General features: G+C 40.5%; 1 protein-coding gene and 1 long non-coding RNA gene across 10 annotated transcripts in view; one reads left to right on the top strand and one right to left on the bottom strand.

The window, feature by feature from the left end:
* LOC132398611 (uncharacterized) overlaps positions 1-12,525 on the top strand; it is a 94,546-nt gene extending 82,021 nt beyond the window's left edge. For all 9 annotated transcript variants that reach the window (XR_009513717.1, XR_009513718.1, XR_009513714.1 and 6 more), the window contains 2 exons: positions 763-862; positions 10,069-12,525. This is a non-coding gene — a long non-coding RNA (uncharacterized LOC132398611). The remainder of the gene's footprint in view (positions 1-762; positions 863-10,068) is intronic.
* tes (testis derived transcript (3 LIM domains)) overlaps positions 3,414-16,458 on the bottom strand; it is a 39,742-nt gene continuing 26,697 nt past the window's right edge. The window contains exons 5-7 of the mRNA XM_059978271.1: positions 9,351-9,566; positions 5,345-5,503; positions 3,414-3,948 (exon numbers count right to left, since the gene is read on the bottom strand). Coding sequence (XP_059834254.1) covers positions 3,757-3,948; positions 5,345-5,503; positions 9,351-9,566 — 567 coding nt within the window. The 3' untranslated portion in view covers positions 3,414-3,756. The remainder of the gene's footprint in view (positions 3,949-5,344; positions 5,504-9,350; positions 9,567-16,458) is intronic.

The following is a 16,458-nucleotide window of genomic DNA, read 5'->3' as shown; positions in this document are numbered from 1 at the left end:
GCCTGCTGATTTCTCTCTACAGTCACCCTGTCAACATCCCTCAGGATCTTATCTGTTTCCTTCAAACTCCCCTTACTCTTCCAAATGCCAGCAGATACAAGATCAGCCCATTGATCTTTCCTCATGTCCATGATACACTGTCCCATTTATGTATTAGCCTAATAAAACCTCTGAGGTATTTACATCTTCCTTAAATAAGGAGACTTATGCCCCAGAACCCCAGATACAGTCTCACCTCTGCCATATATAACTGATGGATAACACTACTACTTTTGTCAACTGTTTCCACAACCATAAAGAACAACATCCAATTAGATTTCCTTTTGCTTGCAGCATCCATATATAAGCATTTCACAAATCTTGCAGTAGGACCTAGTGGTGGCATCCTGGAATCCTTTAGGCCCATCTGAAATGGGGGTTCCCAACTTTCTGTACGCCATGGGCCCCTACCCTTAGCCGAAGAGTAGTTGGGAACCCCTGATCTAAAAGCAGGCTGATTTTGGTTAAATATTTCCTCTGGATCCAAACCTCAAATTGGTATTTGGGTGACGTGGTGGTATAGCCATAAATGTTCATGTGACAATAATGTTTCAATGCAGTTACTTAAACACTTGGGCAACGGGACACAGAAAGTGCCAAGTGCCCTTCAAGTCCCATCCAGCGTTTACCATGATACTTCCCCTTTCTCAGAGTGACCAGTTGTCTTTTGAAGTTTCACTCCACCAATTAACAATAATTGAGTAATAATGATTGTTTTTCTAGATGCCAGTATTTGCAATCTCCAATGTCTATGTGTGGGAAGAGAGCTGCTGGCATCGCTGGCCTTCGAGGAAGTGGGTGATAGTCTCGGCTAAACAGAAAGGTATTAGTTTCTCAGTTTGGCTAATGTTTGTGATAATAGGTTGCCACAGGAGACATCCAGTGGTTTGCTCTGTACTTGTTATTGTGAAGAATCATTAGTGAGTCTGCAAGTCAGAACAAGAACTTGCCTCACTCTGTGGAAGGAGAAAAACAGGGAAAGACTGCTCAGGCTTCAGCCACACAACTGGTTAGATCGCATTATAGTGGGAGACACAAGACATTGCGATCTTGAGTGAGTGCAATATCCTTTGGCCCCTGACTGCACAAAATGAAGGTGTATGGAGCACTGACCAATTGTCAGAATCCCACTGAAGTCCAGTGAAAATGGTGGTAGGAGCTGACTGGTTATGCACAGACAGTGCTGATTCCATAGTGACATCAGCTGTCACCTCAGAGCTCAAAGAACTGGAAGTCATCCAGAATCCCAAGAACTTAGTGGTGATTAAAGAGATCAGAAAGATTCTGCAAGGGGGAAACAACAACCTCACACTCCCGGCAGATGGAGTAAAGCAGGAAAGGACTGTCCTAGACTTCAGCACCATTTCAGGCTCCCGGAGAAGGCAGGAGAGTGGGGTTGAGAGGGATAATCAATCAGCCATGATGAAATGGCAGAGCAAACTCAATGGGCCAAATGGCCTAATTATGCTTCTAGGTCATATAGTCCAAGGGCAGCTGTTGACTGCCCCGGATTGGTTTTTTAGGATTCTAATCCCACATCGTCACGTTGCTGAATGAAGAGAATTCCATTCACCATTCAGCTTGCTCTTGACTTGACTCTGATTGTTCTGGAACATGGAATTGCACTGTAACTTACTAGCAAAACCTCTGACAAGCTACCAGGGTGATAACCATTACACTGCAGTCGTGAGTGGAGATACCCATTAAGATTCAATACAATTCACATGAAAGCCACACAAACATCTGCTGTCAGGGTGATCTGGGAGGTTTGTAGAAGTGGTGTGCAAGAACTGTGGTTGTTTGTTTCTTGTTACATAACTGTGGCACCATGGGCAACAGGAGGAGATGTAGGAGGAGATGTTAGAGCAGAAGTGGATCCAGCGACAAGGTACATTACCTCCTGGATAATGTCTTCAGGGCTTGTACGTGTCAACTTTAGTCAACCCAATAACCTGCCATTCTCAGAGATGGTGCCTGCTGGGGCTGGATTGAGATACATCTTCAGGAAAGCTGGGCTTTTAGTGCAAGGGGCGAGCACAAAAGACAAAAGCAGTTACAAATTTGTAAGGTACAACGTGTGGTGATTGAAGACAGGAGGGAGAAACTGCTCGCACTTGCCATGTTAGCAGAAGGCACTGTGCCTTTAAGTGTGGTCACCGAGGCCTGATTTCCCAGCCTCAACAGGCAAGCAGCCAAAGCAATGCGCTGGCTCTGTGCCCGACTCATGACAGTGAGCTGTAAACAGCCGCTTAGCAGGGGTGCACAAGAGAAAAGGATCTGCACTTTTGTATCTTTCAATCTTCATAGTTATGAAGTACTTTGGACCGGTATTCACAGAGATGTCAAAACCTATATGCACACCTGCCAGAAGTAATATTGAGATAAACAGGCAAGTGGTCAGAAATGCCCAGCATGAAATAAAAACGAGGGAAGACACTGGAGATAACCTTTCAACACTTCTATGAAAATATATAGCCTTTGAGATCTTTTACACTGACAGTGTAAATGAGGCTTCTGTTTAACATCCTATGGGTCAAATGCACTCATTGTAACTTAGATGGGCATCTGGCTCGGCCTGGCTCTGACTCATTCTGAAAAATTAACACATTAAAGCAGTATCTCACCGATCCATGCTCATCTGGAGGATCAAAGTTGATTTTAGTGCTCACTCTACTGGTGAGAGACTTGATCTGGAGTAATTCAAACTTGGAGGAAAGAGTAACACACACACACACAAAGTGCTGGAGGAACTCAACAGGTCAGGCAGCGTCTATGGGAATGAATAGATAGTTCAGTTTTGGGCTGAGACCTTTCTGCACGACAGAGGAGGAAGGGGAAGATGTCAGAATAAAAAGGTGGGGGAGGGGAAGGAGGCTAGCTGGAAGGTGATAGGTGAAGCCAGGTGTTAGGCAAGGTCAGAGGGTAGAAGAGAAGGAATCTGATAGGAGAGGAGAATGGACCACAGGAGAAAGGGAAGAAGATCTGGGAGGAAGTAACAGGCAGATGAGAAGAGGCAAAATGTCAAAGTGGAAAATAGAGGAAGAGGAGAGGGAATTTTTTTTTACTGGAAAGAGAAATTGATATTCATGGCATCAGGTTGGGGGCTACCCAGATGGAATACCAGGTGTTTCTCCTCAACCGAGGGTGGCCTCATCTTGGCACAGGTGGCGGCCATGGACCAACATGTTAGAATCGGAATGGGAATGGGAATTCCAATGTTTGTCCTCTGGGAAGGCCCACTGGTGGCGGATGGGGTGGAGGTGCTCAACAAAGCAGAGTGCTGTTTGCAGGTGTGTTTTAACTCTTAAGGCCAGCAGAGCAGCTCATGTCTAGATTGCAGAACATGCAGGGAGAAAGAAACAGATCAATTGAAATTGTGTTTATCAATTGAAATTTTATTTAAGCAAAAAGGAAATACAAAAAGGTACATTTTGTACTACTGAGTAACAAAAAAAAATGTAATTTCTTATATTTTTAAGAATGTGGTTTCCAGCTTTGATCTTCAGAACCAAGATGCTTAGCATAAAATAAGTGGTTTTACAGGAGGAGGTGATTTTACTAACAAATTCCCTAGTTACAATCATGCAAAACCTATTACTTTGATTAGCGCATTCTTTCATTTTGAAATCAGAGCAATTCCTCAATTCACAACTTATCAGTACCAGAATTTAGAATCCGCAAACATGGTACCATACATGATTTTAATTGTGCCTCTGTTTAAGACATCAACTTCTTCTTGCAGTCCACTGAGCAGAACAACATTGCTTCCACTGGCATGAACTTCTGGCCAATCAGGCACTTGCCACAGCAGGAGCACAGGAAGCACTCAGGGGTGGCATGCCAGTTGTGGTTCCCATATGTAACACGCTGAGCCTCTGGATCAACAACATTATGACAGGCCTGGCACACCTAAAAGAAAAGATTGATGCAAATAATGAAATAATCGCTGCACAGCTTATTGTCTTCATTCTAAAGATTCAATATGTGGCATTTAGCAGCATGCAGTTTTAAAAAAAAATTACTTCTCATCTACATTCTCAGAGCTTCTTCCCCTCTGCCACCCGACTTCTGAATGGACATTGAACATCACCTCACTGCTTTTTTAAAATTTTCTATTTTCGCACTACTTATTTTCCCAGGTGCTCGTTTCAAGGCTGTGGCCACAGAGCAATGGCATTCAGAAATTGGGTGTCACAGGTAGTCAGAGCTGGTACCTGTTGCAAACTTAGGACAAGCAAAGAACTGCCATTGTTTAATACTGGTTCAATTCCATCCCATGCTTTGGCCCTTTGCACTAGTTTTCTTTCTACATAATATTTAACTGCAAAGAATGATCCTGCACACCTTCCAGATAATGTCTCCCTCTTCAAATCTGACCATTATATCTTTACACTTCCCCCAGGTAAGTAGGACCAGCTTAGATGGGAATCTTGGTTAGTGTGGACCAGTTGGACCCAACAGCCCGTTCCCCTGTTGTGCATCTCCATGTACCTAAACGGAACAGATCTTTATATCATTTATGATTTATGATAAAACACCAAAATAATGTTGTCTTTCTTAAACAATCGTTTCCATGTACTGAAAAATCCAACATGAATTTGATAGTAGGTTAGCAGGGTGGAGATTCTTCTCGACCAAAGGAGGTGCACAGCACTCCTTCCCTCCATTATCCTGCAGGTCACTCTTGGACAAGGTGTGCAACTTACTTATCCCCCTGATCAGGGTCATGTGAAGCCATGAGAGCAGGTGGTGGATGGTCATATGAGTGGCTGGTGCATATCACAAGTCCTGGTTATGCAACCACTGATGCCAGACAATCTATGCTAATGACTGGGGTCATCTGTCTTGTAAAGACACTGCCCAGAAGGTGGCAATGGCAAAACACTTCTGTAGAAAAATTTGTCAGGGACAATCATGGTCAAGACCATGATCATCCACATCATGATGATGATACTTAATAGTATTTTTTTTAATTATGCATTATATTCTACATAAGAATTGCAGTTAATCAGGTAAGGTATCAGAGGGAATACGAAGAATATCTTTTTTTATAGAATAGTTAGGATATAAACTGCCATCTGATATGACTTATGAAAAAAAAATCAACTTTTACAAAGTAAAAGACTGGGAAAGAATGGTTGAACAAAACCAACTCGATAGCCCTTAGGAGAGCCAAATCATTAGTCCAAATTGTTGACTCCTTTGCTAGTTGATGACAATGCATCATTTAACTGAAATGAAGCTAAATGAAAATCTCTTATTTCTCAAGGGCAGGATCAATCTTCAACAAGATGAGATACATTACCACAGCATGAAACTTCACATAGCAAGGTCTGCAGACAGGTTTCTCGTTCACCATCACATAGATTTCTCCTGCAAGGACAGAGTCACATTCAAAACAGCAGAAGTGCTTCAAGTGCCAATTCTGCCCTTCAGCCTGGGTATATTCATTGCTGAATATCAGCTGGGAAATAAAGAAAGAAAGATGGCAATAATAAGAGCAGTGAATTCAACACATTGTGATTAGGTAATACGAGTTATTACAAAGAACAGAATTATTGCACTACAAGTTCTAGAATGGAAAAAACCTCAAATTTGATTAATTCATAATTTTTACAGTGCCAGTGTAATAGATATTTTTTTTCAACCTTTTTACTTTTAGTCCAAAACAACCATTATTAAAAGCCAAGTAAGACAGAATATTGTTGGAAATGGGAGGGTGTCTACAGAAACAAAAATGAAGTTTGCAAATTAAATCCTAATGCACTGTAGGAATCACAATAACAGGGACTGGACTTGATGACAGGATGCCAGTGTCAATTATTCTGTCAACATGGGTACAAAAATTTGACACTGCATTTTTTGAGCTACAGAAAGCCAGTGGAGTATATCCAGCTTCAGGAGATTTGGCTCTCAGATTTTGATGGGTATTATTACTAAACAGAATTGAACCACTTTGCTGTCTGTATTAACAGGATTAGGAGCATTTTCTGGAAATAGACTATGACACCTATTGTTTTGGTGAAGGAGTTTGCATTCTGGTCAAGCACAGTTATGTGGAAGGCAAATTAATCATCAGTCACAGGTCTTCTGGTTGAACTTAATGGTATTGATTGACTATAATGATTTACAATAAGATTAGGAGTCTCACAGCAAGAATATAGTGGAATTGTGAGCAGGATTCTATCATTTAAAATTATATTTCATGAATTATTATTATTATTATTTTTTTAAAAAATGGAACTCCAGATCTCCCAGGTTTTACTTTCAAGTTAGTGATGTGGCAGGTTGGAGTGGCACATGGTAAAGTGCATATAAGTGAGCCAGAAAGCTTCAAAACTAGGACATCAGGCCAATGGGCAGAAAAGAACATGCACTACAGTGCCACCTACAGTCCAAGGCTAGAACTGAACCACTAGAAGAAAATGGAGAGGAAAAAAATAGGATTCTTAGGTTTTTAAATCTGTAAATTTAAGGTGTTACAGAAAATACCAAGCCATGAATCTGCATCTCTTGTGGCACTGCAGACTTCGAGATGAAGACAGTAGGAGGGGTAAAGCACTTTTAGGAAAGGGTGGCTGGAAAAAAAATTGTAAATGTGTTTTTATATTTACACTGCAGATCTGTGTAAATAAATCTCTCTACATAATAGAGCAACTAGTTACATTACTGGTCATCTGATTGGTCTCTTTCATAGCATCAGGTAAAATTTAGTTGCCAAATATTCATTCTTTTATGGTCAAGTGTTCCATTTGAATATTCAATAAAGAAACCTTAAACTATTGAATTTGACCATTACATTTGTCTACAATTTTGTTCATAAACACATAAAAATAGTATTGAGCTTTCAGGTTTAAAATATTAATACCGTGCATTTAAGGAAAATAAAATTATAAATTAATTGAATTTCTTCCTCTTCAACTAAATCTCTGGATAACTTTCATTCTAACTATGGACAGTGTAAAGGTAGGAAATTAGATAAATGTAGAGTATATTTAATGTGCACACCACCATATATTCTTTCATGATTACCTCAACAATAAAGTTAACATATGCATATTTGCTTTAGATGTTTCAGACCTTTTCCCAAAAAAAACAATTGAACTCAGATTATAACAATGGCTTCCCTGTGGATTTTGACTATGAGTAATTTTCCACTGATATGAGTTTAGGAAAGGTCAGGTCTTGCAATCAACAGGTTCTTGCACGCTATGTGAGTAGCCAGTCATTCATTCAAGGGACTGATACATGGGGGAGCTACAGCTTGTTATCTGATTTCACCAGAAGGCCATAATCACAAGTACCTGGCCAAGAACTCTGATACCTGATGAGGTTTAGGCAGTTAAAATGCTTTCTGTAGCAAAGCTCAATTATTCCCACCCCCCAAAGAAAATATGCAAGTAATCCTACTTCAAATCCCTTTTTAGTAAAAATGAATAGTAGGAAATTGAATTATGAAATTAGCTTGGATTACATAAGTAGGAAATCCATCACAATTTCAACTTTAGACTTCCCACTTTTGAACAGACCATATAGCTCAATATTTTCCATTTAGCTCCTGCAAGGCACTTTTCCCTCAAATGTGGATGAGTCTAGTCTGCAAAAAAACCCCCCTCAAATTTAAAGACATTATTTCTTTGCAAGGCTATTTGAAGCAAGTAGAAGTCACTTAACAGACTTTGTTTACTGAAGTTCGTACTGTACAGTTGTTCTGTCGTCTCCTACCTGGACAGGTGACCTGTGGGTTAAGGAGCCACCTACATGATCTGCTTATGTTGGAATGTGTCTTAATGTTTTTCATTCCACTTTAAAGTTCGAAAAGGGTTAAAGTAGTATATTGGCAGCTATGTATATTCAGTTTCACTGTGGAATATCATTTGTGAAAGCCACAAAAATTGTCCATTAAATGGGCAAACTATTAGCAAGTTTTGGTTAAGGCACCAAAGTCAAGTGCAACACCTTCCTATTGTGTTGTAACAAATGAGAAATAACAAAGTTTCAAGTTCTGTGGGAACTGGCCTTCTCCCTGCTCACTTATTTACTTATGTAAAGACACATTCTGTGGCTACAGCCTAAAGTGCAATCTGACTTTCTCAAGTTCAAATGATCATGAGGTGAACTATATATAATGCGCACTCAGCTATATGGCAACTCAGGACAGAAATTTTACGCACACTGAATTGACAAATCACAACCAAAAATTTGAGATTAGCTATTTTTCCTCAGTTTCTATAAGAAAAAAAGTAAATAAAACGCAAAAGAAAAACATAAGTTGGTTTGTTTTCTTTGGAAAATTGTGAAACTCAAAAGCTTTTTTCCTAGAAATACAACTTCTCGATTATACAGGGTAGGGAGGAATGGAGGTGTACTGGACAATTATAAGGAGTTAAATAAGTTTGATCCACACAGAACCTCCCCACCCCACCCCCATCCCTGATACTGTACCCAAAGTTAAATTCTTATGAACAGAAAACAAGGACCACTTGAAGAAATGGTTGGTCAAAGGAGGCAGGAGATACGTTCTTAAAAACCTAGTAAGTTTCCCATTAGAGTTTTCAAAACCCAGTAGCACATTTTAAGCTCCTAAGATCAAAACTTTTGATTTTTTACCTTTCAGATTATTTCAGAAGTGGAGTAAACTTGAGCAAAACAAACAAATAATTTCATTCTATGTAGCATTTCTGATTTATAAAAAAAATCAATACCTCCCCAGGTACACAATGTTGAGTTTTTGTCACCTCAGTTGCAGCTGGTGTGAATCTCTCTAGCATTTTAAGGTGTTTTTTTCCTTCTTATTTGTAATTTATTTTTTTTTTATTGAAGTTAATCATCAAACAAACATTTCCACAAGACGTATTTCAGACATTGTACGCAGGGTTCCATATACGTTTACGACCTTCATCTTTTTTTAAAAAAAAACTGCTTTTGATAATTCAGAGAGTTGACAGAATTTAAAATGAGGTATAGGTATGCACTGAAAAGAATTGAGAAAGCTTGCAGCAGTGCATTGGCATACAAATTTATTTTGCCATTTTGTAAGTGGCAATCTAATTCACAACCATTCTGTGTTTCTAAAGTTGAAGAGTAAGATTATAGCTAGACGCAGCCATTTCACATCTAGTGTCAAGACCTGACTGGATCTTATTTACTGCAAGAAGAATGACAAAAGTAAAAGGAACTCAAAAACATTATATCTTTATACGGATTCTTACTGCTCTTAAAAAGTCTAAATAATTCACTGGATTTCTCGGATACAAAATATATTGAAGCTTTACACTTTCAACTGCTTTTCCAAAGATTTATTTTCCTACCTCGTCACAGCCAGCACATCGTGGTTTTTCGGTGTCACAGTAGTGACGGCCACAGTACAGTTTGCCCTTCTTCCAAAAATAGATCATATCCACGAGAAGTTCGCTGCAGACACAGCACACAAAGCAAGCAGGATGCCACAGCTTGTCATAGCCAGCCCGCTCTGCATACACAGCTGGGTCACCCTTCTTCATGTTCAGCTTGCAGCGCAAGCATTGCTGAAATAAGGACAAGAGTCTGCAATTCAGTAACCAGAGTCCAGAAAATGGCTAGATCTGCTACAGTGTAGAAATAAAATTAAGGATTTCAGATACAAAAACTCTGGTGTGATGGGGCTTCTTAATTTATCAAATTCCAGATATAGACATCTACAAGCATGAATGCACAATTTTCAAAAAAAATTAACCCACAAAATGCTGGCGGAACTCAGCAGATCAGGTTGCATCTATGGAGATGAATAGTCAACATTTTGAGCCAAAACCCTTCTTCAGGTCTCAGCAGTTCAGGCAATATTTGTGGAAAGAAAGAGATAGCATTTTAGGTCAAAATGCTTCTTTGGCATGCTATTGAATCACAAGGAGAGACCATGAGGAAAACTTGTAGCAATGACTAATTTTAACTTCACCAGTCATAAATTTGAACAAAAATTAATGGAGAGAGATGAAAAGTTATCAAAGGAACGATTCACCCTGAAATGTGAACTCATTTCTCTTTCCACAGAAATGCAAGAGATCCTGCAGATGCTGGATATCAAGAGCAACAGAGAGAAAATGCTGTAGGAACTCAGCAGGCCAGGCCGCATCTATTGAGAGGAATAAACAGATGACATTTCGGGCCAAAACCCATTCATTTGGCCTACAATTTTCTTGTATGTCTCTACTGTCTTTAAGCAGAGCAACAACATTGGCTATACTCCAGTCCACCGGTCTGTGGATAAAGAGGATACAAAGTTCTGTTACACCCCCAGAAATCTTCTTTCTTGCCCCTCTTGGCTACCTGCAATAGACCTCATCAGGCCCTTCTATGTCTGTGAAGATTACCCTGCTGATATCATTTATTGAAAATGGGTTATGAATCAGCTAAAATCTTAATGTTAGAAAAATCAGAAAGTAATCTGCATTTACTAGTCAAACACAGAACCAATCTGGATTGCAGAGTGTCAAACCTAGTCTTAACAATCCATAGCATATCAAGTCAACTATCTTTAAAAGGCAAGACATACAAAAATGCAGAATGAAGGAGTTTAGTGAAGGAGTCACTGAATGTTCCATTTTAACAAAGAAACCAAAATATTTTCCAAGGAGGTGTTTATAGGGAAAGAACAATGGAGTGGAAAGCATGAAGATCAAATACTAAAATACAGTACATAATTTGAATGCATCATAAAATCCAGTCTTTTTACTAAAAACAAAATGTTATAAATTCAATGCAAAAGGTTTTAATAAATATTAGAAGCAATCTTACAAGAAAGCGTTATCCACATAAATAATTGAAGCCTCATTAAAACTGAATAACTAAAAGCAAGAGATGAGGCTCTCTAATCAGTAATTCATGGTGTACTTCCGCAAAACCTGTGTCGACCTTGGAGGGAGCAAATTGTCGGGTATCTCACTTGTTTGAAGAATGGCTCATTCTGATGAAATAATTGTGGTTTGTTAAAATGGAATTGTTAGTGTTCTACTTCTTCATGAACTTCATAAACTAATTCAGCAGAAATCAATAAATCTGAATCCATTATCTAGCATAAAAACATTCACTATGTCCACACCTCAAAGCCATGCCCTGAAGGAAAATCACAACAGATGTTGAAACAAAGCAACCTATTAATTCTGGAAGAGCTCTCTAGCAGGCTAATGATGAATTTGTTTTCCCATGTTGAAAGGCTAACTGCAAAGAAAATAATGGAAACAATGTCATGCATCCAAATCTCAAAGAACATGGATCCTATTTAAAAGATGAGGTCAGTTTCCACTGAAACTTTGACCCAATCACATTAAGATAATACAAGCTAAAATTCAAAAACCAATATTTAAAGAAAAATATTTCTGCTATTAATCTTCATACTTTAAGTTGTTCATGTACACAATTTTGCTGGATTTGCATGAATTGTAGTTGAAAATATCGCATCTGAGTGAAAATAAATTCAGGGAATGTATAGCTAAAATAATAAAGCGTGTGAATAGAAAGTTGCTTGGACCTTTGGACCTACATATTTTACTCATTAATTCGTCCTTATCATGAAATGGAATGGATTGATTCATCAGAAAGAAAGTGACGCTCTCCCTCTGCTGTCCATTGGTTGTAAATACTACTGACCGAGATGGGACTTGTTCAGACATTCAGAATACAGATTCACAGCTCAAGAGCGCAGCATCGTAGCACAGATGACAGAGGGCTGTGCAGCTGGAGGGAAGTTGCAGAAAAGGGTGATTGGTCAGGGCGTGAAAAGGGAATGGAGAGGAGAGAAATGGATCAGCCATCATGAAATGGCGGAGAGACTCAATGGGCCGAATAGCCTAATTCTGCTCCCAGCTTGTAGACTTTTTTGATATTCACTTTTTCTAGTTGCTTAAAAGATCTGTGAATTAATAGCATTTTAATTCTCAAAGGACTCGATGCAAGTTTAAAAAAAGAGCTTTCTTAACAGACCATGAGAAACATAGAAACATAGAAAATAGGTGCAGGAGTAGGCCATTCGGTCCTTTGAGCCTGCACTGCCATTAAGTATGATCATGGCTGATCATCCAACTCAGAACCCTGTACCTGCTTTCTCTCCATACCCTCTGATCCCTTTAGCCACAAAGGCCATATCTAATTTCCTCTGAAATATAGCCAATGAACCGGCCTCAACTGTTTTCTGTGGCAGAGAATTCCACAGATTCACCACTCTGTGTGAAGAAGTTTTTCCTCATCTCGGTCCTAAACGGCTTCCCCTTTATCCTTAAACTGTGACCCCTTGTTCTGGACTTCCCCAACATCGGAAGCAATCTTCCTGCATCTAGCCTGTCCAATCCCTTTAGAATTTTATACGTTTCAATAAGATTCCCCCCCTCAATCTTCTAAATTCCAGTGAGTATAAGCCTAGTCGATCCAGTCTTTCTTCATTTGAAAGTCCTGCCATCCCAGGAATCAATCTGGTGAACCTTCTTTGTACTCCTTCTATGGCAAGAATGTCTTTCCTCAGATTAGTGGGCCAAAACTGCACACAATATTCTAGGTGCGGTCTCACCAAGGCCTTGTACAACTGCAGTAGTACCTCCCTGCTCCTGTACTCAAATCCTTTTGCTATGAATACCAACATACCTGTTGCCTTTTTCACCACCTGCTGTACCTGCATGCCCACCTTCAATGACTGGTGTACAATGACACCCAAGTCTTGTTGCACCTCCCCTTTTCCTAATCGGCCACCATTCAGATAATAATCTGTTTTTCTGTGCTTGCAACCGAAGTGGATAACCTCACATTTATCCACATTAAATTGCATCTGCCATGATTTCGCCCACTCACCTAACCTATCCAAGTCACCCCTCATCCTCTTAGCAACCTCCTCACAGTTAACACCGCCGCCCAGCTTAGTGTTATCCGCAAACTTGGAGATGCTGCATTTAATTCCATCGTCTAAATCATTAATATATATTGTAAACAACTGGGATCCCAGCACTGAGCCTTGCGGTACCCCACTAGTCACTGCCTGCCATTCTGAAAAGGTCCCGTTTACTCCCACTCTTTGCTTCCTGTCTGCCAACCAATTCTCTATCCACATCAATACCATACCCCCAATACCATGGGCTTTAAGTCTGCACACTAATCTCCTGTGTGGGACCTTGTCAAAAGCCTTTTGAAAATCTAAATATACCACATCCACTGGCTCTCCCCCATCCACTCTACTAGTTACATCTTCAAAAAATTCTATAAGATTCGTCAGACATGATTTTCCCTTCACAAATCCATGCTGATTTTGTCCGATGATTTCACCTCTTTCCAAATGTGCTGTTATCACATCTTTGATAACCGACTCTAGCATTTTCCCCACCACCGATGTCAGACTAACTGGTCTATAATTTCCCGGTTTCTCTCTCCCTCTTTTTAAAAAAAAAAGTGGGGTTACATTAGCCACCCTCCAATCCTCAGGAACTAATCCAGAATCTAAAGAGTTTTGAAACTGACTTACTTAGTTGGGGGTTGTGCACTGTACTTTGGAGAGGGTTAGTGGGGAACTGGGCAAATGTCTTGACAGAAAGAGCTGGCTATTTCAGGCCCTGCTAAAAATGGGCATGGTAAGAACGTTTTCTGCATCTGAAAACACTTCATCACTTCAGCAACTCAAAAATGCTTTACTGGATCCAAATCAAACTGGAACTCCCAGGAGGCTGAGAGTGTATTTTCCAACATAAAAAAATCCTCGGACTAGCTGTTCTAACGTACAAAAGTACACACAGTAAATTGGATTCATGGAATGCTGTGTGGACTGGCTTTCTCATGGCCATAAACGAGTTGCAGATGCATTACCAAACACTTTGCTTGTGTTTTACATGGTAGTGGTTTGGATCTGTCTACCATGGGCTGATGATGCATCTGAACATGGAAGAGCCTAATGCAGTCTACAAATGAAATAGCAGAGCATACAAAAAATGTTGCCACGCAGTTGAATTCTAAGCACAGGTGTTTGAATGTAGCGACTCATCTAAAACGGTGAAAATGTGGAGTAGGTCTCTACCAAAGGGAACAATGGAGCTATGAGGGAGGAGCTGGCCAAAGTTCAATGGAACAATACACTAGCAGGGAAGACGGTGGAACAAAAATGGCAGGTATTTCTTGGAATAATGCAGAAGGTGCAGGATCGGTTCATTCCAAAAAAGGAAGAAAGATCCTAAGGGGAGTAAGGGGCAGCTGTGGCTGACGAGGGAAGTAAAGGGCAATATAAAAATAAAAGAGAAGTATAACATAGCAAAGATGAGCAGGAAACCGGAGGGCTGGGAAGCTTTTAAAGAGCAACAGATAACAAAAAAAACCAATACGCCAAGAAAAAATGAAGTATGAAGGTAAACTAGCCAAAAATATAAAGGAGGATAGTAAAAGCTTCTTTAGGTATGTGAATAGCAAAAAAATAGTCAAGACCAAAATTGGGCCATTGAAGACAGAAACGGGTGAATTTATTATGGGGAACAAGGAAATGGCAGATGAGTTGAACAGGTACTTTGCATCTGTCTTCGCTAGGGAAGACACAAACAATCTCCCAGATGTAATAGTGGCCAAAGGAACTAGGGTAAAGGATAAACTGAAGGAAATTTATATTAGGCAAGAAACAGTGTTGGATAGACTGTTGAGTCTGAAGGCTGTTAAGACCCCGGGACCTGATGGTCTGCATCCCAGGGTACTTAAAGAGGTGGCTCTAGAAATCGTGGATGCATTGGTAATCATTTTCCAATGTTCTATAGATTCAGGAACAGTTCCTGCTGATTGGAGGGTGGCTAATGTTGTCCCACTTTTCAAGAAAAGAGGGAGAGAGAAAACAGGGAATTATAGACAGGTTAGCCTGACATCAGTGGTGGGAAAGATGCTGGAGTCAATTATAAAAGAGGAAATTACGACACATTTGGATAGTAGTAGAAGAATCGGTCCGAGTCAGCATGGATTTATGAAGGGAAAATCATGCTTGACTAATCTTCTGGAGTTTTTTTTTTGAGGATGTAACTATGAAAATGGACAAGGGAGAGCCAGTGGATGTAGTGTACCTGGACTTCCAGAAAGCTTTTGTTGAAGTCCCACATAGGAGATTAGTGGGCAAAATTAGGGCACATGGTATTGGGGGCAGAGTACTGACATGGATTGAAAACTGGCTGGCTGACAGGAAACAGAGTAGTGATTAACGGGTCCCTTTTGGAATGGCAGGCTGTGACCAGTGGGGCACCGCAAGGTTCAGTCCTGGGACCGCAGCTGTTTACAATATACATTAATGATTTAGATGAAGGGATTAAAAGTTAACATTAGCAAATTTGCTGATGACACAAAGCTGGGTGGCAGTGTGAAATGTCAGGAGGATGTTATGAGAATGCAGGTCAGGTTGGGTGAGTGGGCAAATGTATGGCAGATGCAGTTTAATGTGGATAAATGTGAGGTTATCCACTTTGGTGGCAAGAACAGGAAGGTAGTTTACTATCTAAATGGAATCAAGTTAGGAAAAGGGGAAGTACAACGAGATCTAGGTGTTCTTGTACATCAGTCAATGAAAGCAAGCATGCAGGTACAGCAGGCAGTGAAGAAAGCTAATGGCATGCTGGCTTTTATAACAAGAGGAATTGAGTATAGGAGTAAAGAGGTCCTTCTGCAGCTGTACAGGGCCCTGGTGAGACCCCACCTGGTGTACTGTGTGCAGTTTTGTTCTCCAAATTTGAGGAAAGACATGCTTGCTATTGAGGGAGTGCAGCGTAGGTTCACAAGGTTAATTCCCGGAATGGCAGGACTGTCATATGTTGAAAGACTGGAGTGACTGGGCTTGTATACACTGGAATTTAGAAGGATGAGAGGGGATCTGATTGAAACATATAAGATTATTAAGGGATTGGACATGCTGGAGGCAGGAAGCATGTTCCTGCTGATGGGTGAGTCCAGAACTAGAGGCCACAGTTTAAGAATAAGGGGTAGGCCATTTAGAACAGAGATGCGGTATAACGTTTTCACCCAGAGAGTGGTGGATATGTGGAACGCTCTGTCCCAGAAGGCAGTGGAGGCCAAGTCTCTGGATGCATTCAAGAGAGAGTTAGATAGAGCTCTTATAGATAGTGGGGTCAAGGGATATGGGGAGAGGGCAGGAACGGGGTACTGATTGTGTATGATCAGCCATGATCACAGAATGGCAGTGCTGGCTAGAAGGGCCGAATGGCCTACTCCTGCCCCTATTGTCAAAGGAGGTTTAGGCACTCCTTCCCTCCACTAGCCTCCAGGGAAAGCTGTAGCATCCGCTTTGCACCTAGATCAGGGTCATGTGAAGCCACGAGAACAGGCGGCAGATGGTCCATGAAACCATAAGGCACGGCAGCAGAATTAGGGGATTCAGCACACTGAGTCTGCTCCGCCATTCCATCATGGCTGATCCCAGAGTCTACTCAA

The sequence above is a fragment of the Hypanus sabinus genome, chromosome 8, assembly GCF_030144855.1.
Source record: "Hypanus sabinus isolate sHypSab1 chromosome 8, sHypSab1.hap1, whole genome shotgun sequence".
NCBI classification, from domain to species: domain Eukaryota; kingdom Metazoa; phylum Chordata; class Chondrichthyes; order Myliobatiformes; family Dasyatidae; genus Hypanus; species Hypanus sabinus.
Note: the sequence above shows the minus strand (reverse complement) of the source record. Positions and strands in the feature narration are given on the sequence as shown.